The sequence below is a fragment of the Lissotriton vulgaris genome, chromosome 1_1, assembly GCF_964263255.1.
Source record: "Lissotriton vulgaris chromosome 1_1, aLisVul1.2, whole genome shotgun sequence".
Lineage (NCBI taxonomy): Eukaryota > Metazoa > Chordata > Amphibia > Caudata > Salamandridae > Lissotriton > Lissotriton vulgaris.
The window spans coordinates 2,092,119,244-2,092,146,138 of NC_141685.1; the positions used below are offsets into that span (position 1 = coordinate 2,092,119,244).

General features: G+C 47.0%; 1 protein-coding gene across 1 annotated transcript in view; it reads left to right on the plus strand.

Annotated features, from left to right (window-relative positions):
* Positions 1-26,895, plus strand: part of ANO2 (anoctamin 2) — a 1,660,301-nt gene that overhangs the window by 676,754 nt on the left and 956,652 nt on the right. Inside the window, exon 6 of the mRNA XM_086939055.1 lies at positions 285-339. Within this exon, the coding sequence (XP_086795181.1) occupies positions 285-339 (55 nt within the window). The remainder of the gene's footprint in view (positions 1-284; positions 340-26,895) is intronic.

A 26,895-nucleotide genomic window follows, 5' to 3' on the forward strand; every position in this document is an offset into this window, starting at 1 on the left:
AAATATTGTTTATTTCAAAGTTCACTGTGAAACATGGGTTTTATACGACCGCATTTGGTACAACAACAGCTCCAAAACAAAATAAATATAGGCATTTATCGTCATTTATAAAACAACCTTTTTTTAGCTGTTTTAGTATGCTACTGATAGTTGAATTTAACGAGGATTTTCTCTTTCTATGTGCACACCCAGTTTATACAACTCACCTGTTGAATGCCTGTTGTATTATTGGTCTGTTAGTACTAGTGTAATATTCTTCGATTTTGTTTTTTTGCCATTTATAGATTCGACATTAAAGACAAAGACACATTTTTTGACAATGCAACTCGCAGTCGAATAGTAAGTATGCATGATTCATAATTGCACCGCTGGAAGCTTGCGTGCTTAATGGCATTTACAAGGACATGATGCTCACCTGGCTATTATGTCAGACTTAATCTTAATATGTTTGTTTTCGTTGTTTCACAGCAACCAGGTGTAACCAAGCACTGCATGAACGGGTGGTTTGCATAAACACTTTCTCTGTCATTGGCTGCTTGCAGATAGGATGATGTACCTCACTCTTCTCAAATTGTGTTTTTTCAAACATTTCTGCAAAGATTCAATACTGATAATTTACTTACTTGAACATTATGATGCTGGAAAAGTAACATTTTTATTATAAGTAGTTATACTCATGGCATTGTTAACAATACAATATATTTTACATTTAAATATGTAATTGATTTAACAAAAAAGAATGAAAGTATAGTTTGAAAAGCTAGTAAAGTTAGCCTTCTAAATGGTTAATGTAAATGAGAACAAGATGGTTGAAACGGATTCTTTTGGAACTGTTCAATATTCCTAAACATGCATTTTACGTTCACAGTGTAGATTTATCTGGAGACTTCTCTTCTATAAAAGCTTTCCTCTTGACAAGCATCAACAAAACCTATCTCAAACACGTATTTGGAAGTATGCACAGAACCAAAGCACTAATCCTAATTTACATATCTACACTACCTAGCTATAAAAGTAAACCAGGTAGAAATTTTAATTATCCCTAAGTAATCGGAATAATTTCGTTTTTTTGCTTTACTTTTGTGATGAGAAATTACCCAAAATTACGCAAGTATGCCCGTTCGTGTAATTTGGGGCAAAAATGACTACCCAAGAGCACAGGGGCAGAGTTCAAGTTGCTGCTGGCTACTGCTCTTTCTTTTCTGTTGCATTTAACACTGTCATTTTAGCACAAAATTCATTTGTAGGTTTGTTTTGAAACCAAGGGTGCATTTTGCTGCAAGAAAATAGTGCTAAATGCAAAGTTTTATGTAATTCCGCGTAATAACGCAATTCTGCTGCAATTTCACCTGATTATACCGCAGCAAAATAAACAAGTTATTACCACCTCTAGACAAATGCAGGCACCAATTTGCAATAAATTTATAGTGTCCAATAATTGACACCAAAACTATTTACCTGGCATTTTACCCTGATATATATGTATATTCATATATTCGAAGGCTTGAGCAACGGACATTTTTTGGAGGATGAGGTTTTTATCACACTAAGTTGGTACTTGGTGCGATTAAAATATTGAAAATCTATAATTCCTTTGTAAACAGGAACAGGAGTTAGCACACTTTTTGGAAGTTATCTGGTCACTCGTAGGAAGGGCCTAAGTGAGTTGCTTGAGCATTCTTATGGAGGCTTACTACAAGCTTTGGCCAATGAAATGAGACTAACAAGTAAGGCTGTGAGTAGTGACAAAAAAGTGCAGTCTGGCATTTCCTTCAGCCGTATCAGCACATCATCTTGGAGACATGTGAGAGCGTTGGCGCTGGCTTCGCAAAAGTGTCCTGGTTATGTTTGAACACTTCTTTAGACAGCCAGTGCTTCTATTCAGCTGTTGAGGCACTGCAACCGATGCTCAACCATCTCTGAATAGAAACGCCTCACTGACTCATTCGGATTTGGTTTGCTTTGAAAATGACTCAAGTGGGTTACAAAAGTGAGAATGGATTAGCAGAAAATTAATTTTGTTATTCAGGCGGACCTCATATTCTAAGACCTAGTTTCATAACTGACACTATCTTGTGATTGTGTTATGGACATAAGGCCATGGATGACAGACAAAAACCGAGGACACCTTTACTTTTACTTATCATCACCACAAAATCACGTCCGCCAAATTTAATCAGGCAACTGCAGAGAATAATATGTCACAATATCACATGCAGAATATTGCATGAAAAAATATTGCATCCACTATATTGACTCCCACGTCAAGCTAAATAAGTGTAGAGTTAAGAATACTAAATAAATGATTATCTTTTCTTTGTAGTAGATTCAAGGTTTAAATAGATGGATATTGTTGACCTAAATATAGTGACATGCAACCGCACCATATAATCTGCAGGCCTGGGCATAGTTTGTGGAGTTTTGCTCCGTGGAACTCCGCAAAGTTAAAAAATACTCTGCAAAGTTACGTGAGTGGCCGAGTGCAGTGCGAACAGCAGTTTGTGCTGGTATTCCTGCTGCTTGGGTAGAAATTATACCCGAGCGGCAGCTTGCGCTCACGAACATACCGTTCGCATTTGCGAGCGGGGAAAGCACTCCGCTGCACATTGTGAAGTGGAGTTTTCTGCACTCCATGAGCTCCGCGAAGTGCAGAGTGCCGAAGACTCTGTAAACTCCGCGAACGGAGCGAAGTTCACCGCCCAGGCTTAATAATCTGTAGCCCCCTGAGCCCCTTGCGCTCCTTACTTGTCTAAAATCCTGTCAATCTCATTGTATTTATTTAGAAAGTCTGACACTAATCGCAAAAGTAAAAGTATAAAATATGACGTTTTTATAATAAAACGTGGATGGGATGATATTAAAAATGTTTTGTTGATATTTCATGGCATCTCAAAAAAATTGTACTGCTCAGCGGTGTCAGAATTCGAACATACTTTTGGGGGTAGCAAGAATAAAATTGCATGCCCCTAGACCCCACCGGAATGACAGCACAGTAAGTGAAAAAAACTGTGACCCCCCAATTATGAGTAGTAGTCATCTTTTTTAAAAAGTATTTATTGAATATTTAGAGTAGCAGCCTGCTAATTAACATGATTGATCATATGCACAAGGTATGGAAACAAGCAAGTGTTAAAGGTATACGCACTAATTTTAAGGTCTCGTATGTGTTGACGAGTCATACCTGCTGCCAACAACTCTATGGTACCCGTATCATGTGTCCGTTCTTTCAGATGCAGTCTTCTGCACTTACCCCACTCCATGTTGCAATTTGCTGTAGTGTTTTTTGCATCATTTTACATTGCTAGCAGTCATTTCCATCACATGAAAACACTCATTCTTACTCCCCTAGAGGGTCCAGGAACTACATTTCCCATAATCCTTCACTAAGACACGTCATCGTGCATGGCTAAGTGTGATGTCAGATGCCGCCACAAGCAGTTCCCTCTACATGGGCTTTAAATACACTAATTGTCAGTTTGTTTCTGTACAACTTGTTAGTATATTCCTTGATATACTTATCTGCAAGACTATATCTCCACCAAGGAACACTAGGGAATACCTGAGCAGATGATAGTTTACAATGGCATATAGTGGTAGGATTGTTTAATATTTGCATATTCATAAACATATGTGTTGACGAGTCATACTTGCTGCCACCAATGACCTATGGTACCCACATCCTATGCCAATTCTTGAGCCCATAATTCCACTCCATAACACACCATCCTGCTCCACATAATTCCATTACAGTCAATGCCATATAATTCCAAAGCACACCATGCCATATATTTCCACACCACATAACTCCACTTAACATCACACAATTCCAGAACAAACAATTCTACTCCATCCCACATTATTCTACTCTACACTATATACATCCACTCCACTCCACAACACATAGCTAAAAGACATTAACAACGCCTATAGCTCTCGGATTGCAGAGACCTATTGCTTTGCCAATGCTTGTTATTTTGATGCTATGTTGAATCATGAAGCATGTTGTTTGTAGTGTGCTAGGTTGTTCCTTTCTTTTTCCAGTCATCATTGCAGTTATCCAAAACCAAACATTGTTTTTTGTGTTCCTATTTTCAGACAAATGTATAAACTACTGGCTTTTGTACTTTTATAATACAACACTTTCCACACAAAAAGAATGTGAGCAAAATACCATTCCACTAAGAAATAATGTGACATTTTGCTACATGCCACCTTTGTGGAAATCAATACAGATCAAAACAAGCATTTGCAAATACTGGCTTTTAAATGAAAGTGTCTCTTCATTGATTGAGAAGTTTGTGCTGCACTTAAGATGTGCAGTGACTGAATGCACGAATACATCAAGGGGTGGATGAAGGGATACATGAGTTCCAAGTGCATGTATAAAGAATGTTTTCTTGCATGGATGGATATTTCCATGTATCTACCCATTGACTCATTCGCCCATCCGTACTCCGGCAGACAAACACACACTCACAATTAAGAGCCATTTCCAATTAGAATAGACCTGCTGCCTTTACCGAGGTTTATTTAAGGAGCTGTTCCTACTTTTGGTCAGCCCATATAACAATCTAGGCATTTGCAAAAAGAGTTCTACAGGTGTAAAATAATGTTATTGACAAATGAATTTTACTAAGCTGTTTATTTAAAGATTTAAGTTTTAAATATCACTGTCCCTGGTAAAATTTTAAGTCAGGGATAAGAAATCACCAGTGACCTCCAACTTCCCAACATACTAAAAGGCCATCTTTACTGGCAACTATATAATTTTTGCCATTCCCAAAGGTTCAAATGGTTCCATCAATAACCCCAGCAACACTTTAAGCAAATCCCAAGATGGGACTGCCAATGGAAAAACCTGTATCCTTAGACAAAAAGTCATTAACAATCTCCAAATTAGCAAAGACTGGTTGATAAAGCCCCGCTCGCCACCCGAACACCACTTATACCATTGAGCCCATTACTAGCTTCCCATTGTCCTGAAAGTGTTGAAGAAGAAAGACTTTTAATAATTTCCTCTCCTAAATACTCTAGAATCTGAAGAGGATCTATCACCCACTGGATCCCAACTCCATGAACAATATTGTTGCAATTGGGTTCCATCCATTTAGTAAGGCAGGATTTTTTTGCTTTTTGATCACCCAGTGTTTGACTTTTTACAGTGGTTGAGTGTCACTACTGGTGTCTCATCCATGGGAAATGGACTGTTCATGTTCACTGCCAGTGTCTGCTTTTTAAGCCAAGGCTGTTGTGACACAGCGAAGGTAAGAATCACTTGGATGGTTCCACATGAACATGTATGCACATGCCTAAGGACCCAGCATGTAAGACTACTGTCAGGCTCAGCAACCCAATAACTATTCACATGTAGCATGGTGCTCTGCAAGTTTAGATGTTGACCTAAGATAGGCCTGATATTAGTGGCCATCTATAGGTAAAGTGTTTATAGTTTACTGTTGATCTGCAGTAACACTGTGTTATACACATAGGGGGAAATCGGACTCAGTGTGCCGGTTCGCTACCTTTCAGGCTACAAATTACAGGAAGGTATCAAACTGGGGTGAAACATGTGTGCAAAGTTTGAATATATATGTCCCAAGAGCCTTCATGTACACCTAATGGGTCATCCAGAATTACCATACGTCTCTGGCTCAGCTCACTATTAGAGTCCAGGCCCTTTGTCACCTTGCTGGTCCAAGTTGATTACTCTGCTCTCCAGCAGAAGTAAATGAAGACCTCTCACAAAAGGAATTATTAACAGTGATTCATTCACCATCTGAGGAGCAAGGGGTGTGAAAGAAAATCTGCAACTGTTAATTAACTGTCCTACTCTACCAGGGTTAGGACAGATCAGGTCCACTGAACAAAGGTGGAAACCTAGACCTCTGAAGCAAACTCAGGAGGCCCCCTTGATGTTTTGTTAGGGAAGTCCCTGGCAGTGATGTTAGCTAGGGGTGGAACTGAGGCACCCAGAGAACTGTGAGCATAGACTTCTTGGCAGTGCCATCTTAAGTTGTCCCAAGATGCTGTGCAGGAAGGTTGTAAAACGAGAGGAGGGGGTGATGTGGCACCATAGGAATGGTCAAGGGTACTAGGCTTTGCGAATATTCCACACCCATTCAAAAAACTCTTGCACAATGGAGAGAAGGAGTGGTTAGACTCTGGGCAAGGACTTCGACAACGGCAACACCATGGAAAGCTGGAAGGACATGCCCTAATGGACTAAGGACTCGTATATATATATCACTGATCTTGGGAAACCTGGCCTGGGCATACTTTTGTATTCTCTTTCAAGCACTCCTAAGGCTGGAGCTTTTCCTCAACCGTTTGATGTGCAGCACCCTTTGGGGAGTGATTTCTGTGACTGCATTTTATATGGTCTAAATGTGTGAAAAGTTATATTGGGTATCAATGCTTTATTGAATGTTATTGAAGTTATTGAAAGTTTATTGCTATTGATGTTTTTTGATTGCAATGCTTTATTGGCTGAATTTAAACATGGTTAATGTTATGGTGTTATGGTGACATAACTGTGGTTCTAAACATGTGAATTGTCTTTTATTATGGTGAACCTTTGACAAATCCAATAGGCTTGCCTTATACATTAATGTGGTGACTGTGAACAAAGTCATTGAGTTTACCTGAGATGGTGTTGCAATGACCCTTTGACAAAATCAATAGGCCTGACTCATTTAAATTGTTACTCCATATATTGTGATGGCCTATCTGGTACAGGTGGAGGATACTGTTTTTTTTTTTTTGAGAAAACCTTTATTCTGTAAAAAGAGAATACAGTTACAGACCTACAACCACGGAGGCTGGTCAGTTGTACGTAATATCAGTAGCACAGTAATACACAGCTCATCAACCGACAACCCGAGGGCCCGGCAGCGAAAAGGCACAATATAATGGAGAGCTTGTGGCAATAAGAGGATAAGTAAAAGGTTTCACATTTTATATTTTTTATAAATAACAAAAATTTAAAACACACAAAAAAAAGAGTTGAGGCGGTACCATGCAATGCAGTGACTGTCTCATACGGCAGGGGGAGACAAATGATTAATGGGCATAGCTACGAAGGAGGAGAGATCTTGGAGAGGGGGGGGCCTCATCTTCATCATCATCATCATCATCATCCTCATCATCGAAACAATACATCATATATAACTGAAAGCTAGGAAACCGAAACGCAAAGTCAAGGGAATTGAGGAATGTCGGGAGCTTCAGTAAAGGGGGGAGTGCAGATCTCTCCTCGGTATGAATTCCATTGACCCCCATATCCTTCCCCATTTCTTGGGCCTATAACGGGATACATACACGATTTTTTCTCTAAACATGCACCAATCCATGTTTTCATCCCAAGTTGAGACTGATGGCGCCCTCTGAGATCCCCACAGTTGAGCAATATCTCTTTTCGCAATCATGTTGCCCAAAGTGACCCATCGAGTCTGGGCAACAGTGCAGTCATTCGGCTCCCAAATGTTCAACAAACAGCGCCTGGCCTCAGGCAACAACTCAACACCCGTCACTTCACCCATCAACGCATGCAATCGATTCCAAAAAACCACTACCTCCGGACATTCCCATATAATATGAAGGAAGGTAGCAAGCACACCACAACCATGCCTACACAGCCCATCCGCAGAATAACCCATATGTATCAAACATGGACCTGTGACATAAACACGGTGGAGAATCTTCAGTTGCACCAGACGGAGACGCGCTGGAATCGCGACCTCTTTAGGGGAGGATATCGCAGCCTGCCAATCTTCATCGTCCAACTCCAGCCCATTGCCAGTCCAGGCACACCGAAGCTGTACAAGGAGGTCCGAACGTTCATTGATGAGTTTTTTTATAAATGAGGGAGATAGTGCTGTCAGGGACGTGCCCGTCAAGCACTCTATCTTCCAGGGGAGAAGACTCCGAGATTGTAGTTCCAGCTGGAGTCAAGTGCGTGGCGGATTTGGAGATATCGGAAATATTCCCTATCACTCAAATTGTATTCCTGTTTAAGTTCCTCAAAAGTCTTAACTCTGTTCTTGGCCCAGAGATCGCCCACTTTACTGATGCCAATAAGGTCCCATCTATCGAACCCTTTCGACGTGCATAGACCACCCAGTTTCTCCGCAGCATATAGGGGGGTCGCTCTAGTCAGCCTGTCCGTCCATCCCGTGGCCGCAGTTGCACTACCCCATACTCGTACCGCCACCCCGGTGGGGCCCGTCAGGTTCTTCCTGGCGGCTCTAGAATAGGGAGCTCTATTATAGTCGCCACCGGGAAGCTGCCACCTATACATCTCGAATGCGGGATTCAGAACAGGACCGTACATGGCATGGTTAACAGCGCTTAGTTGAGATGCCCAGTAGTAAAGCTTAATATCAGGCAACGCTGTACCACCATCGTACCAGGGCAAAGTCAATTTTGCCAATGCTATGCGAGGTCGCCCGCCCCACACCAGCTTCCTCTGGAGGCCTTCAATTTCACGGAAATAGCTAGCCGGTACCAGATCAAGTGTGTTTTGGATGGCGTACAAGAATCGGGTGAGAGCCATCATCTTGAATAGGGCCGCTCTTCCCAAGGGGGACAAAGGCAAGCCACACCACGCCGCAACATCCGACCTGAGCCGGGCAAGCGGAGGTAATAAATTCCTCTCATAACGTACTGTGGGGTCCAATGAAATGTAGATCCCCAAGTACTTAAAGCCGACTCTAGAAACGGGTCTCGGGCAAATGCGGGGCAGAGAAGGTAATTCTTCTGTGAGCTGGTAAATACAGGACTTGGCCCAGTTGATGACCAAACCGGAATTCTTCCCAAAGGAACTCAAGACATCAAATAAGACTCCCAGCTATTTACGGGAGAGGTAAGGTACAACAATATGTCGTTGGCGTATAGTGATATATACGATCTCCTCGAAGTCAGGGGACCATCGAATGCCCTTGAGCGAGGGCTCCCAACGGAGCCACGCAGCCAGGGGTTCAAGGGCAAGCGCAAACAGGAGTGGCGACAAAGGGCATCCCTGTCTCGTGCCGCGACCGAGAACGAAGGGTTCCGAGGCCACCACCTGAGCCAACGGCTGCTCGTACAGAAGTCTGACCCACCCGATGAACTTAGGGCCAAAACCAAACGTAGCAAGGGCCGCCCACAGATATGGCCATTCCACTGTGTCGAAGGCCATTGAGGCATCAAGTGAAACCAAGATGGCCGGCTCATCAAGGGACCCTGCCCTTGCCAAGACGCCATGAAGACGGCGAAGATTGAGCGCAGTGTTTCGATGAGGGATGAAGCCAGATTGGTCCAGGTATATCAAATCATTGATCACCGTAATCAGCCGGTTAGCCAAAAGCTTTGCCAGGATCTTGGGTTCCACATTCAAAAGCGAGATCGGCCGGTACGATGAACAGTGTTCACGGGGCTTGCCATCTTTATGGATGACCACAATGGACGCCAATCTCTGATCCCGGGGAAGGGACCCGAGATCTCGCGATGCCGAGAACATCTGACGAAGATACGATGCCATTTCGTCAGGGCACAGCTTGTACAGTTCGACTGGTATACCATTCGGGCCTGAGGCCTTCCCGGAGCGAAGTAAGCGAATAGCGAGCGCTACTTCATCGGTGGAGAATTCCGCCTCCATAAGCTCTTTGTCCGATTCCGACAGGCTAGGCAATGCGATATCCCGAAGCAACAAGTGCGAGTCCTCCTACGGCCGATCCGAAACCGGCGCATAAACCCTCTGAAAGTGCTGGGCAAAGACCTCAACTATCTCAACCGGGTCCACCACTCGCATACCATCCACTCTTTCAACAACAGGCACCACCTGATTCAATCTATCTCTTTTGTCTAGCCAAGCAATCAGCTTTCCCGCCTTGTCACCAACATCATACAAACTCCCCTGTTGCTCACGATTCATTGCCCTGGCCGCATCAGTCACCAGCGCTCTATATTCAAACTGTTTAAGGGCCAAAGAATGTAAAACCTCAGGCGTCCATGGACTCGACAATTCTCGCTCCGGTGCCTACTCGATTCACGGGTTCACACTCTGCGGCTCTGGGCAATAGCTTGCTTAATCTCCACAACGGCCCCTCGCGTTGGGATGCCTGGCTTTCACCTTACGGATACCCTGCCGGGGTTATCTCACAGGGGAATACCAGGACGGGTTCGCTAAGCAAGCGCTTAGAAACCGCTCGGTGATTTGCGCTATATAAATTCCTGTACATTTACATTTACATTTACATTACATTTACATTTACATTTAGCCCCAGACTCCATCCATTCCTCCAACCCAGTAATTTCACTTTCCAAGCCCACCACTTCTGCATTCTTGCGCTTCCTCCCGCTAGCAATCAAGGATAGAGTCTGACCACGGATCACAGTTTTATAAGCCTCCCACAAGGAGACAGGGGAGGACACCGATCCCTCATTCTCAGCAAAGTAGAAATCCATACACTTAACCACCTCCATCCTAATTTTGGGGTTGCGAAGGTGCCAGGGGTTGATCCAGGCAATCCGACCCCCGGCCTCCAACTGTACATCAATAGTGAGCCAGAGTGGGGAGTGGTCTGAAATCCCTCTAGCTAAATGCCTGATTTCCCTTACAGAGACCATCTGCACCGCCGGTACAAGGATATAGTCGAGTCTCGAGAGACTCCCATGAGCTCCCGAGTAGAAGGTATACTGGAGCTGCCCAGGGTGCAGTTGCCTCCAACAATCCGCTAGACCCAGCACGTCCAAAAATTTCCCCTGCCACAGCTGCGATGTAGGGAGGAGTCTAGGGGGGTACGATCTTCATCCCCACTAACAACTGAATTAAAATCGCCACCCACGACCAACATGCCATCAGGGAACCCCAGGACCACCCTGCCCAAATCACTAAACGTGGTGGACTGTAGACCGGGCGGAACATACACAGACAAAATGGAGATCGTCTTCCCCTCCCACCGACCTGTTATAGCCGCGTAGCGGCCTCGATCGTCCAGCACCGTGCCATCTATCTCCAGTGGGAGGGAGTTCCTAACCAAGACACCCGCCCCCCTCGACCCAGTGGTAAATCCAGAATGGGCCACCAGACGGTAGCCCTGTCTTTTTAGTGCATGGCACGTATTTCCTACCAAATGTGTCTCCTGGAGTAAAACTATATTCGGGGAGCACCGCTTCAAATATTGCAAAACTATCCCCCGTTTTATCCTATCACCAAGACCATTACCGTTCCAGCTCAACACCCTCAGCCCCCTACCCCCCATCCCAGAAATGAACACTCTGTCCCCTCCGCCACGAAACAGGCACATAGGATAAAATATGAAACAACGCGCGGCCTCGATACAAACAAGAAAGAACAGACCCCCCCACCACCCCCAAAGAACCCTCAAAAACACCCCCCCCCACCCTGCACCCCTGCGGTAGACCAAAAAGCCACCCCAACTTGCAGTGTGCCTGTCGCCCCATTAAACTAACCTACAAGAAGAGAGAAAAAAGTCCCCAGAGGAGGAAGAGTCCCGATTCCCCACACCCCCGGGTATCCACACTGTATAGGCATAACAGTCACAGAGCCACTGCCATATGTCCATAAAATTGGCCCACCGGCGCAGACTCACTACTCCTGTCCTACCAAGCATCCTGCGGCGCCCCTCGAACTCTCAGGGCTGGTACGATGGTTCGGTAAAGTGTCTAACCAGTCACTGGCCACGTCGGGGCGGTCAAAAAAGAATGCACGTTCCTCATGTTCAATCCTCAGGCGGGCCGGAAAAAGCATGGCGAACTTCAGTCCCATGTGCCTGAGTCGCTTTTTCACCCCCGTAAAGCCCATACGTTGTTTTTGCACCGCCTGTGTGAAGTCCGGATAAAAACTGACCGACACATTCTCAAACTTAGTGGGACCGTTGGTGCGTGAGGCTTGCCGAATAGCGTCTCTGTCCCGGAAATTAAAAATCCTGGCTATTATAGGCCTCGGAGCAGCCCCCAGTTTGGGCTTCCCAACGGGGACTCTATGAGCACGCTCCACCGTGAAAAAGTTACTGAGGCTCTTTGGTGCCAAGTGGTCTTCCACGAGAAGGTCTGTAGACAAGTCTGCGGAGTTCTCCGGAACACCTACGATGTGAATGTTGTTGCGTCTGGCCCGGCTCTCGAAATCATCCAGCCGACGGGAGAACAAGTCATTGGCTGCTCGAAGATCACGGACTTCGGTCTGGAGATCCGAGACACCCGTGGTCAGGCTCGCGGTCTTGATGTCCAGGGACTTGACCCGCTCATTGGTTTTCCCCAAATCCGTCCTGATAAGATTGACTTCAATCGCCACTGTGTCCATCTTAGCTGCCAAGGTTTCATACTGCTAGCCCATTGTTGTCCGAACACTTGCAATGGCGCCCATAACATCCTTCAAAGTCGGCTCTTCAGTTGCAGGAGGGCCGTCACCAGTCTCCTCAAGGACCTTGCTCGCTCCGCCTGGGGATCCTTTCGGGCATGTAAAGCGATCTATGGTCTGGGATTGGGCAACCCCTCCTCGGTATTAGCCTCTGGTGGCACGCTTCTCGGCATCCGCCTTGCCTGCCATGATGGGCGACGAGCTCTGACGGAACCTTTGGGATCTGGTCAGAATGATTCCCCTTGTGGCAAGCCTGTAGAGGTGAGAGGGTGAGGAACGAAAGCAAGCGTAGGGCTGGCAGCAGAATCAGGTCAGCCGTGCCGATTGGCAGCAAGTCGCCATCAACAATGACCAAGTGTGAAACCGAAAGTGCCACAGGGGCAGCGGGCGTGTCACACCAGCCGTTGTTGTTCAATTGCCACCTGGGTACCTCGGGGACTCAAGCCTGTGGATGGTCTTCGGTATAGGTCGCAAGTTTCAAAGTGCAGTAAGTCCGGTTCCTGGCGGCCAAATTGATTTTTGGAAAAAGTCGTTGCATCAGCAGGGCATCAGCAAAAAGTACCCGTTGTCCAAATCAGGATACTTTACAGGATAGATGCGGGAGGCAGAGAGGGTCTCGGGAGCCCTGTGCTCATGCGTCCATCTTGGATACGCGTAAAGCTCCTCCTCGCTACTGTTATTTTTGGGGGTCATGACCCATTAGGATTCAAATGTGACTGCAGAATGTTACCTAAGAGGTGTTCAATCTGGGTGATGACTATATTTGTAATTTCATGCATAGTATTTAGTGATCTCTGGGTAATAAATGCATTTTTCATTAAAAACAAAAAGCACAGGCTGGACAATGGGGTCAGTGTCATTATTGCATGCCAGCGAATGGTAATAACTAGCCCACACTAGCTCCCATGAGAAGCCCATGAACTGCCCTGGTTCACTACCCTGAGATAGTGGAGTGTTACAATGGGGAGTTTGGTTCCGAGTAAGGGGGGATTTTTGACCTATTACTTGCACAGCTAATAACCCAATTTTGAAAGGGTGCATTTATTTCATGACAAACTGAATTTCTACAGCCACCTGCCTAGAACATCCTAAATACTTTAAGCCCAATCTTTCAAGGTTCTTGTGATTAGCTTTACTTGCTGTAAAGCCCACAACTTCTGGACACCTTACTGGTGGCCCTCAGAACTGGGGCATCTCCTTCCCCCAGCCTTGTGGTAAAAAATCTGAGTGTCAAAATATATTCTGCCCTATCCATTAAGGATCAGGTTTCTGCCTCTTGCGGGGCATGCTCTGCAACTCTGCAACTTCAGAGGAGAGTCTTCCCTTGACTGACATCTTCCACAAGGCAGAGTCCAGAGTCCAAACCCTAGTCATAAACTGCCTTGACTATGGCAATGACCTCCTTATGGCCGCAAATGGTTCCCTGCTATCCAAACTCCAGGTGATGCAAAATTCTGTTGCACATCTGATCACTAATCTTCCAGCTGACTCCCCATCAGTGCTTACACTGAGATCTTTACATTGGCTCCTGTTTAGGAAGCACATTATCTCTAAGATTGGTTGTCTCTCCCATTAAACTCTGATGGGTGGAACCCCGGATACCTAAATAAAAAACTGCAGTTCTATTGTCGTTCCTGAATGGTGAGATCAAGTGATCATTCCCTGCATTCCTTCTTCCAGATGCGAGTGGAGAGTTTTTCCCTTTACTTCTCCATCTACTTAGAATCAACTTCCGCATCATCTCTGCATCTGCTCTGACTTTGCTAAATTTAAAAACTTCTCAGGACCTGGTTGTTTTAGGCTGTTATGGTGTTTCTGCACTGGCGTAGTGCCGAGATATACTTTTGGGTATGATTTGTGTACTATATCAAGTAGCAGTAACATAACAACATAACATATGTGGCTTAGAGGTAATCTCCGGTACTGAAGGGGAGAAGGATTCATCTTGAATTTTTAAAAATTGCCAAAATTATTTCTCCAGGATCATCAACAGTCTCTACCCCTGAAACCTCTGAAGAACTCTTGGGAAGAGGGGAATCAAGGGGGAAAGCATAACTGAGACCTTGTGGCCAAGGGATTGACACGGCATCCACTACTCATGCCTGAGGACAATTGACCTCCAACCAAAAGAAATGCATTCTTTGGAAACACCAACATGTCTATACAGCGCCTCTGATTTAGGAGACAAATGTCATTAACCTTGGGGACAGAAAGTTGGAATGCGACAGAGGTAGGGAGGTTGAAACTCAGGCTTCTGCCTAAAAATGTAGTGCCCTTTGGATTTACACCATCCTCAGAGATGGGAAGCGATCTTCAACTGAAGATCATGTATGTGTTGCTGACAGGTTCAACTGGCAAGTCTTTGTTCCCCCGGGGATTTAGGCGGCAGTGTGGAAGGAAGACCGTCCTGCTGTTGCTCTGCTGGACTGACCTGTTGCTTTGCTGCCAAGGAGAGGGGAAGGACTTTGCTGTTGTGCTGTGTCCCCTGCCTTGAAGGAATCTCCAAGGGCCTGAGAAGAGCTGGCTCCCTGTTCTGAAGTCCCAGGAACAAAAGGACTTCACCCCCCCAGCTTCCCTGAACTTTGTTGAGAGATTTCTGTCCTTCCTAGAGTGCTTGATCCAGTTGTGGGGACTCTGGAAGTTGTACCTGTGCTGGGAAGCTTGAAACTAAGCTTGAGAGACTTTTGCAATTGAAAAGTGTTGCATCGCTCGCTTGCGGAGCGCACCCCCGACAGTGCGAGAAGTTTCCCGCCGCTACGAAGGTCGAGATCGTCGCAGCGCCTGTTGCCGCTGTCAGAGCCGTCGCATCCTTCGTTTGCGGGACGCACCCGATCGGTGCGGGAAGCCTAACATCGCTGCGAGTGTAGTCGCAGAGCCTGTCGTCGCTGGGTGAGATCGCTGCTCTGGTTGCCTGCGGATCGCATCACGTCGCTGCGAGTGAGGTCGCAGAAACCATCGCATCGAGGAGCTGCGAGAGAGAAGATCACCGCTGGTTCGTGCATCGTCGCCCCGGAGATCATCGCAACTCCAAAGGTCGTCGCATCGTGCCTTTGCGAGAACAAACTTCCTACGGAACCTACGCACCGGAATCCATACAGGTGGCCTTCCTCCCCATACAGACCGGATTTGTCGCAACACGCCCGCTGCTGCAGCGGGGCTCTCGCATCGCCTCCCCAGGGTCTCAGGAGCAACGCATCACTTGTTTTCCACCGCACCAGCTTCTGCTTTTGGAACTTTGTTGCAACTAAAAGGTACTGTGAGTAAACGTGATGCAACTGTGAACTTTTCATGCATCTGTGGATTATTCTATCGCAACCTAAAGAATTTTATCGCAAACTTTAAGAACTCTTTTGAAACCATATTCTTGAACTGTGTATGTTGGATTTTTGTCGTTTTGGTCTTGTGTAGTTTAGATTAACCCTGGGCGAAGAACTACGCTCCGTTCGCGGAGTTTGCGGAGTTTCGGCAACTCCGCGCTTCGCGGAGAACGCGAAGTTGTTGAATACTCCGCAAACTGCTGCGTAGCGTAGTTCTCGCGCGCTCAATAGCATTTTCGCGTGCGCGAGGATGCTTGTCGGTAAGATCGAGTTGCCAAACACGCAGAAACTGCAATCTGGCACAGAATAACTGGCGAACACGTTAGTAGTGACCGGAAATAAGGGGACGCGAGCGGGCGGGACAAACCTCATGGGTAACTTCGCGCGCTACACATCCCGAGCATGCAGGCAATCAATCAATCAATCAATCAGGATATTTGTATAGCGCGCTACTCACCCAGAGGGTCTCAAGGCACTTGGGGGAGGGGGGTCCGCTACTGCTCGAACAGCCATGTCTTGAGTTGCTTCCTGAAGCAGAGGTGGTCTTGGGTCAGGCGGAGGTGGATGGGGAGGGAGTTCCAAGTCTTGGCTGCCAGGTAGGAGAAGGATCTTCCTCCCAAGGTGGATCTTCGGATGCGTGGCACGGTGGCGAGGGCGTGGCTGGTCGATCGTAGCTGGCGGGTGGTAGTGTAGAAGGTCAGGCGGTTGTTGAGGTACCTGGGGCCCAGGTCGTGGAGGGGTTTGTTTGCGTGGGTGAGGAGTTGGAACGTGATTCTCTTGCTGACGGGGAGCCAGTGAAGGTCTCTCAGGTGTCCGGAGATGTGGCTGTGTCGGGGGATGTCCAAGATGAGTCGTGCGGAGGCGTTCTGGATGTGTTAGAGTCTTTTTTGGAGTTTGGCTGTGGTTCCGGTATAGAGGGTGTTTCCGTAGTCCAGTCGGCTGGTGAAGAGTGCCTGTGTGACGGTCTTCCTGGTTTCGGTGGCGAGCCATGGGAAGATCTTTCGGAGCATGCGTAGGATGTTGAAGCATGATGATGAGACGGCGTTGACTTGTCTGGTCATCGTGAGGGAGGAGTCCAGGATGAAGCCCAGGTTGCATGCGTGGTCCGTTGGTTTGGGTGCGCTGCCCAGGGCAGGGGGCCACCAGGAGTCGTCCCAGGCGGAGGGTGATGATCCAAGGATGAGGACTTCCGTCTTGTCTGAGTTCAGTTTCAGGCGGCTGTTCCTCATCCACTCGACTACGTCTTTCATCCCTTCGTGTAGGTTGGTTCTGGCGGTTCCTGGGTCGTTGGTGAGGGAGAGGATCAGCTGGGTGTCGTCGGCGTAGGAGATGATGTTGAGGTTGTGTTGGCGTACGATGGCTGCGAGGGGGCTCATGTAGACGTTGAAGAGGGTGGGGCTGAGTGATGATCCTTGTGGTACGCCACATATGACTTTGGTGGCCTTGTATCTGTACGGGGGGAGGCGGACTCTCTGGGTTCTTCTGGTGAGGAACGAGATGATCCACTCCAGTGCCTTCTCTTGGATTCCGATGTTGCTGAGGCGCTGCACTAGGGTGCGGTGGCAGACCGTATCGAATGCTGCGGAGAGGTCCAGGAGGATGAGGGCCGCTGTTTCCCAGTTGTCGAGCAGGGCTCGGATGTCGTCAGTGGCTGCGATGAGGGCGGTCTCGGTGCTGTGGTTGGTGCAGAAGCCGTACTGCGAGTGGTCGAGGCTGGTTGGGCGAGCGCAATTGGTGATCCACTGTGTGAGGTTGTTGGCTGCTTGGTTGGGGTCCGTTGAGCTGGCGGGCGGGTTCTGGCTCAGTGAAGTGGTGAGCTGGTCGGTGGTGATCTTGTTCCAGTTCCTGCGGGGAACCTGTTGCGGGTGGTGGTGAGTCGTGGTCTTTCTGAAGCTGAAGTGGACGCAGCTGTGGTCTGTCCAGTGGAGCCCGGTGGAGTGGCTGAAGGAGATGTACTTGCTGGAGGAGAAGACTGGGTCAAGCGTGTGTCCGGCGTAGTGGGTGGGGGTGTTCACCAGTTGCATGAGTCCGAGGTTGGCGAGGTTGTCCAGCAGGGTGGTGGTGGTGTTGTCGTTGTTGTTCTCCAGGTGGAAGTTGAGGTCCCCTAGGAGGATGTAGTCAGCGGAGGCGAGGGCGTGCGGGCTGATGAAGTCTGCGATGTCTTCGCTGAATTGTGTGCGAGGTCCTGGGGGTCTGTAGATGAGGGTGCCTCTGAGTGTGGTCTTGGGGTCGGTGTGTATCTGGAAGTGAAGATGTTAAGCCGCTGTGAGGGTGTCGTCTGAGTTGGTCGTGATGCGGATGGTGTTCTTGTGGACGATGGCGATGCCTCCTCCTGTCTCGTTGACGCGGTCTCTCCGGGCGATCTTGTATCCGTCCGGGATGGCGACGGCGATGTCGGGCGCTGAGGAGGCGTTCATCATGTTTCCGTGAGGAAGGCGACGTCTGGAGATGTGGTGTCGAGCAGGTTCCAGAGTTCCACGGCGCTCCCGAAGACGAAAAATGGCTTGCGAACGGGTCAAGCAAGCTACTACGCATGCTCGCGGAGCTATGTGTAGTTCGCGGAGTGCAAGTGCATCTTCGCGTAGCTCGCGGAGTGCGGCTACGCGAACTACGCCCAGGCCTAGTTTAGATTAAATACCTTTATTTTTCTAAATTGTTGTGGAGTCAGTTTGTGGTGTTTTCACTGTGTTACTGTGAGTGTTGGTACAAATACTTTACGCATTGCCTCTGAATAGCCTTGACTGCTTGTGCCAAGCTACCTAGAGGGTGAGCAGGGGTTATCTCAGAGGGTTATCTCCTTGCCCTGACTAAAAGCAATGGTCCCTATTTGGACAGTGGTACCTACCTCTGCCAACTAGAGACCCCCAGTTTTAACACACTCCATACCACCCCAGTTCAGACATGGCCATATGCAAATCAGGCTTGACCCTGTGCCTCATGGGAACAGTCCAGCCCGAACTGCCAAGCCATGTCTTTCCTGGACAGGAATCAAGCAGCCTAGGAACGGTTTCCGGCTATCAGCCATCTTCAGCCAGAATAGCTTGACTCCTGTGGTGTGGAGAGCATGGGACTCACGTCTGAGCATACCCATCCCAGTCGGGGTGACAAATGCAAAAACAACAGTTGATGGACAGAATGCAGAACAATGTCATACATTCACCCCAGTACAGAGATCTGGGCCTAAATCCATTGTTTCTTTGCACTCCACACCACCCCAGTTCAGACATGGCCATATGCAAATCAGTCTTCACCCTGTGCCTCATGGGAACAGTCCAGCCCGAACTGCCAAGTCATGTCTTTCCTGGACCGGAATCAAGCATCCAAGGACCGGTTTCTGGCTATATGCCGTCTTTAGCCAGGATAGCTTTACTCCAGTGGTGTGGAAAGCATGGGACTCACGTCTGAGCATACCCTTCCCACTCGATGTGACAAATGCAAAAAAAAACAGTTGATGGACAGAATGCAGAACAATGTCATACATTCACCCTAGTACAGAGATCTGGGCCTAAATCCATCATTTCTTTGCACTCCACACCACCCCAGTTCAGACATGGCCATATGCAAATCAGCCTTGACCCTGTGCCTCATGAGAACAGTCCGGCCCGAACTGCCAAGCCATGTCTTTCCTGGACCGGAATCAAGCATCCTAGGACCGGTTTCTGGCTATCAGCCGTCTTCAGCCAGGATGGAATAAAATCCTTTTTCCTGGTGTATAGTGTTGCTCTTGCCTTGAGTAATTTCTTGATTTCAACAACATTCCTGCCCTCTCCACTTTATCTCTTGACAATGGTGTAGGCTTGAAACATGGACGTGTCAGAGAGTGTCTAAAAGCAGATTGATAACCTCACTGAACTATTGAGAGAACCCAATTCTCTATTATATACGCTGCTAACTATCTAGCAATCTTGCTCCTACTTCTGTATGTTCACTTCAGACCTGCGTGGTCGGGACTTGCTAGCAAACACGGCTCCCCAGCAGCTAGAACCCCTTTAACAGGGCCAGAGGGCACACTAGGGTTACTGGGCCCAACCGTCGTGGTTGATGCCTTTAACTACTGATGTCCCTGGGTCCAACTTACTATGGACCCTGGAAAACTGTCCCAAGTACACACTTTTGCACTTCACCCTCTGGTAGCTGATGGAGGAGCAGTGAAAGACTCACTGGGGTAGTGTGGATACAGGGTAGGAAACAGGATTTATGAATCAGCGAGCGCAAAGCAGCACCAATAAATCAATGTTCACTCAAATCCTTATTTTTATAATAAAAATAAGTATTTATTTTTTAACTCTCTACATGCAAAGGCAGATTACAACATTTGTCCCTTGAAGTTGGGGCTCTAGTGTTTCACTGACAAATCCCTGTCCCACCCCCTCCTCACAATGTGATCAGGTCTATTCCCCATTTACTGGTGGCCCAATCCAGGTAATACTCACTAATCAGCCTTAACTCAATAGTCCACTCCATCTCTTAGAAAAGATTCAAAGGCATCTTGGCTCCTCAACACTCTGCACATTATGGCGGATTACTTAAAAACCGTGTGAGGAGCAGACCGAAGATATAATCTGGATTCCCTGTTCTAGAAAGAGAAGAGTGACACAGGATTGTTTGCAAGCTAGGAGCAACCACTTGAATCATTTAAGGAATTAGGAAGTGTGCACAAAAGGGTTGTCTATCCCCTGAGGTACCCTTGGATTGAGTACCCAGATTCTTCTGTCCCTGTACAACGAGGGACTGTGTATGCCCTTGTCCTGACGAAGCCCATAGAAACGAGTGACTGAAACGCGACCACGACTGCGTCAACACTATATGAAGGAGTCCGCCTTCAAGTTTAAATTAGTTTACACTCCAATATAAGCACCTTATAAATAATCAGTTAGGAGTGACTTACCTCTGGCGCTACTTAGGACTTCCTAGAAGGGTAGCACTTTGACCTAAGAGTGCACACGGTTACACTGTCTCATATTTGTTTTAGGGTATATATGTTCTGTAGATATTGTATATGTGATGTCTATATATATTTTGTATATTGTATTGTATATAGAGATGAAATCAAACTAGGGTGTTTCATTGTTGTATAGTCTTTTGTTGACATTTCTTTTTGGGCCCCACCTTGTCTTTTGATACATATATACGCTATTGTAATTCGTGAATGTAATTGTCTCAAAAATTGCTTTGAAAACATCAGGGTTATTCCTTTATCCCTGTATGAAAATAAATATTGAATAGATCCCTCTGTACTTTTTCTTATTTATCCACATCTTCTGATGTATATTGCTCATGTATAGGAGGGTAATTTGGGCATAACCCCTGTCTTTTCCTAGTACCTCAACACTCTTAGCAGCGAGTTCCACTGGACCCATTAGGCCTATTACCAGTCTTACCCAGTCCATCAAAAAGAAATGTGCATTGCATTAGTGGGTGCCTCATCTGTGGGCTCTTGCAAGGCTCTGGTCGGCTCTGTGAGTTGGCTGCAGACAGGATGCATTGCAACACATGGCAAGCCTGGGTTCTCTGCTGAGCCTAAGTGGCCTTCTCCAGCAGTGATAGGAGGTTTTCTCGCGCTCTTTCTGCATGGTAAGATTTGAGCTTCCCAAATGGGGGTGAGTGTTAGTTCTAATGCTTCTGATATGCATCCCAGTGTTGCGGCGATGCGTCCATGGTGTATCCACTCTGTCCACTGGAATCAGGTCAGGTGCAGTCCTCAATGCTCCTTATGACCGGCGGGTCATCACAGCTTCATAGTTCGTGGGCTTCGGTTTCTCAGCATAATTATTTCTAGCAGCCCCTTCTGACATACAGTGTTGCACCACACTATTACCTCCTAGGTCCCTGCTCTCTTGCATGACAGCCTGTAGCACTTAGCAGCAAGTCTTCTGGGGCCTGATACGCCTGTTACCAGTCTTACCCACTATGGCAGAAAGGAAGCATTCAAGCTCTAAGTGGGTTCCTTTACGGAGAGCACTCTCAAGGCTCCTGTATGCTCAGTGAGTCAGCTGCACATGTGAGGCACAGCCGCACTTAGCATGCACAGGCCATCCTCTTTGGGTATGAGGTAGTATCTGATAGGAGATGTTCCTGTGCTTCTCCTGCACAGAAGGTTCTGCACACCCTGGTGGGGGTGGGTAGAAGATTGATTCCGATGCTCCTGATCTGCATCTCAGTGATGTGGTGATGTGTACACTGTGTCATCACTCAGTCCACGGGTTAGGTCAGGTGTAGTTCTCGATTCTCCATATAACCGACGGGTCACACTTCATAGGCTTCAACGTGAACCTCACAGCACAATTATTTTTGAAGACCTTCTGGCATAATGGGTTACAGCACCACTTCTTCACAGGATCCACCATTTACAACATGACACCCTGCCCCACAAGGCCCCTCCTGGCACAAAGGTCACTGCTATTATCCCACTCAGGCACCGGCCCTCGTTGTCAGGCAGTAACATCTGTAGCAGCCCCACTTGGCATACAGAGTCAACACACTGGCTTTGCTCATGGATGTACCATGTTACAACGCATACTATTACAACTACCTACCGTTACAACGCGACCATTACAACGCATACCATTACAACGCATAGCGCTTTGAGGTGCTGGATAGTGGTAAGTATAATTTACTATTCTAACTCCAGTCCCCGTGGACCCTAGGGAAGGTGTTGGATAGTCAATTATACTTATTCCCTATCCTAGAGCGCCCCCCAGCGCAATGCGTTGTAATGGTATGCGTTGTAAAAGTCGCGTTGTAATGGTAGTGCGGAGTAAAATATGCGTTGTAACGGGTGTATACCTTTGCTCATACCGCGCAGCACACTTTCCAAGGCTATCTTCACGGTGGCCCTCTCCTGGCAAACAAGGTTGTCGACTTGAATCTGAACATGGGCAACTAACCAAATCAAGCTGAAGCCCTCTCCTCTTACCTCGCACTGTCAATCCGCTCGTCGGGCTTCTTAATGCTGTCCTTTTCCTCACAAGGCTCACTGGTCTTTGCAAATAGTCAGGCACTGGTGCTGCAGGTTCCAGAGAAAGTGACCTTGGTTTTCCTCGGTAATGTCCCCTCACCCAGTAGGGATACTAACAGGCCTCAGCCCCTTGTCTTGGTCACAGGCAGAAGTCTTGCAGAGCTTCCCCTCCTCACACAGCCAATCTGGCTGCTTGACAGATGACAATTTTTTTGGTCACAACCTTTCCTTCTTACAGTATATTTCCAGACACAAAATGTGATTTACGGCCTTCAAAGTTTTATGTTGGGGTTCTACTTCTTTTGAAGTACACTCTTCACTTCCTCTTGGAAAGCTGCGGTCACAGCAAGAGAGACTCACAAGCTGATAGTCCCACCACACAGGCCATAGGAGTGACTAGAGATTACACCTGGATGTCAGCCACAATCATATGTGCTTCAAAAGGTTAATCCCAGTGTCCCAGCCTCACGCTTTATGAATCTCTTATCAGCCTCATCTCATTCCTGAGGTGTGCCCTGGCCCTTTACTTGTGATCTTTTGCTGAATCAAAGAGCACCCTATGATGTGTACAAATGAGCCACACTCCCCCTCGCTTACAGGAATGCAGCATCACACAAATCTGTCTGGGGAATTCTTCTTGCAGGCCTGGGCTTCTCAAAATGGAACCCATGGTCCTCCATGTAATGTACTATTACAGGCACCCTTTCACTCGGTATATATGTAAACAGCACACACACTGCCCAGGAGTGTTACCTCAGTGTATTGACCTACCAAAGACACACGTGCATTCAGCACACACCTTCACTCTGCACACACTGTTCAGTATTTAGCCTTTCTGCAATGTACTGCTATCAGGCACACATAAGTCCAATACACACATTTACCATGCATGCACTGCATAACATTACACTGTTCCTGTATTGTAAGCCTCATAGGTACACATACACACAGTATATGCACTCACTGCTCTAACCCTTGACCTCTGTGGCTTTGCCTTCCCACTATCCTGTGTATGCCGATTAGCTCCTTGGCTCTGCCTAGCTGACCTCTCCTCAGTCTGTGAGCCCCCAGGTTCGAGCCTGCCTTTGGGCCTATGCATGTTGTTTTTGCCACATCTGCCCTGTATCATTGCACTGTTTTCCTGCACATTATTGCTTATTTCAATTTAGTTAAATTTACTTTTAGTGTGTTTTACTATTTCTGTTCATTTCCCACCCTCGCACCTCTCTGTCCCTCCAACTAACTTATGGAGGCCGCTGTGCAGGTGCGCCAAAGGGAACAAGCCCGTCTGCTCCATCCGCGCCAGGACTGCGCCCAGCACCAGGACCACTGGCCCTCCCAACACTCGCTGCTACACCGCTGAGAATCTCCTTCACTGAAACCCAGTCACCACAAAAGCTACTGCTACACAGCCCTCATGCTATCTACCAAGGGACCTTTCACCTGCTGACACTTCTTCTGTGACAATGAACTGACCCCCGCACTGGAGCCAGAACTACCACCCTTGCCACCACCGCCCAGATAACCACAAACAAAGCAGAACCACTCAATTGCATCCTGTTTAATGCCCAATCCCTCTGCAAACATGCCATGAAAATATGGGACACCCTTTCCACCCTCCCTAAGACATGGCCTTTGTCACTGAAACCTGGCTCAACCTATCCTTGAACCCCAACATCACCACAGCAAAACCCGAAGGTTACAAGATGACAAACCAAGACTGCACGAAAAAACATGAGGGAAGGCATCACCATCCTCCTCAAGTCAACCATCCATTGCACCACCACCAATGATGTTCCCACGCTACTCATGGAACACCTCAACTTCCAACTATAGGCCAAGGGCACGTTCAGAGGCACCATTATATGCAGACATTCCAGACACTGACCGGCCTTCTATGACAACACCACCAGCATCATCGCTCCCTTAGCCATTGACCTCCTAGAACTACCTCCTGCTCGGGGAACTCCACTTCCACGTCAACGACCCCAATAACACCAACTCCACCTTCCTCCTGGAGAACTTGAAGAACAACAGCCTCACTCAACCGGTCACTGAACCCACATACAATGCTGGACATACTTTTGATACAATTTTACCTCCAGCAGAAAAAACACATTCAGCCACATCTCAGAACTCACCTGCACCGACCATGCTTCACCATCTCCCATGGCCAATGCACCATCACAAAGAACCATGGCTCCTCCCACCAAAGCTGGGACAAGATAACTAAGACAGAGTGGACACAGGCCCTAAGCTTCACCCTACCTGACACTTCAGTAGACCTCAACCAGGCCGTCCAAAATTTCTCCAGTGGAGAGGAGCTTCTGGAAGCATGCCTATGAAGTGCTCATATGCCCTGCCTTCCTTATCCTGGCTCCAGACTTACATCAGGGGATATGCAGCCTTTTATGTGAAGACAGGACCCAGCCTATCCAGGTGTAAGTGAGATCTTGGACAAACTCCTCCCACCCATCCTGCCAGTGATGGCCCATCTAGACACACCTAAGTTCCCATTATGTGTAGCTGTCTAGGAGAAATACACATAGCCCAACTTTCAGCTAGACCCAGTCATGTGACCCAGAGACAGGTTGCATGCAACAAATGGCTAAGGCATGAAATGCCAACTTTCTAAAAGTGGCATTTTCAAAATTGTAATTCAAAATTTACCATAAGATATGATTTTTCATTACATTTCCAAAGACACCAAACATGAACTGCCTACCTGATCCCATTTAGAAATGACAGCTTATTAAACTGAATAAGGTACTCCCAAAGTTAATCAACCATCCAGTAGTGAAAAACAAATGTAAGGGTTTTTCACTACTAAGACATGTAGAACTTAAAGATTCATGTCCAACATGTTCAATACACAGCAACCTGCTCTCTAAATTCTCCAGGCCTAACCTAGGGGTGACATTTTAAAAAGGAAGGTTGGACCTGGCATAAGGTTTATTTTGCCAGGTCAAAATGGCAGTTTAAACTGCTTATATAGGCTGTAGAGCAGGCTTGAGACCGATTTAAAGGGATACTTAAGTGAGTGGCACAATCAGTGTTGCAGGCATGCTAGCTACTAGTATTTAATGTACAGGCCCTGGGTGTATGTAGCACCACTCTACTAGGGACTTATAAGTACGTTAACTGTGCCGATTGGGGACAGTCAATGTTACCATGTTTTCAGGAGTGAGCACATTCACATTAGCACTGGTTAGTAGTGGTAAAATAATAAAAAAATAAATGATAATTACGCACTTATACCGCACGACTACCCGGAGGCATCTTGACGCTTGTACGAATACCGCCGAAGAACCCTTTCTGGCCTTTCCCTGTGAGGATCCCACTCCTGGGCACCCCCAAGGTGAAGTCAGGCATCCTCAGCCTTGTTGGGGCCGTTGTAGAGATTAAGCAAGCTATTGCCCAGAGGTGCAGAGTGGGGCTCATGATCAGAATAGGCACCAAGGCGAGAATTATTAGGTCCGAGGAAATTGAGCCCGAGAACTGCCGAGGCGGGAATTGAACCCTGGTCCCGGCCAGACTACTGCATCAGGGTCTGCCACTCTAACCATTGAGCAGAGTCCTAAGGCCATCAAAAACGAGGTCAGTAAAAATGGAAGAGGAAGGCAAACATTTGGAGGAAGACCACGCTAAGGCTGACATGTCTTACAAATGCCTCATAGGGTATCATAAAGTAGCATGTAGTCTACTGGCTTGTATGTCAGCTCTGGGATATGCCCCACAATACCTAAATACTGTGTTCATTCTCAAAAGTGAATGGAGTCCTTGATCTTGCAGGCAGATACATTCCTCAAATTAGCATTCTTCTGTTGGTTGTCCTCAGGGTTGGAATATGGAGCGAACTGGATCTTATTTTCACAAAGCCCAGACCAAATTTTTGTACGATCTTCTCCACGCCTACCTTCTGTGCAGCCTTCTTCTAATATTTAAGGGGGTATTTATTATTTGCCAGATGGAGGATGCTCCAAGATATCCCATCCACCTTAATTAGGGTGTATCCCCATGTAAATACTCTAAATAAGCAGACTGAACGTCTGCCTAACTTTAATAGATATCCTACATCCAATAAACCACCCCCAGTGCACCCCGCCCCCTGTTTATTGCTGATCTAGTACTTCTCACAAGTTTAAATTCATACCTTTGTTTATATGCTCTGCTAGAATGTGGCACCTATCCAGCACTATAAAGTGGTTCATTTTGCATCATGTCTGCCTTTGTGATGCCCGATATGATCTGCATGTTTTGCT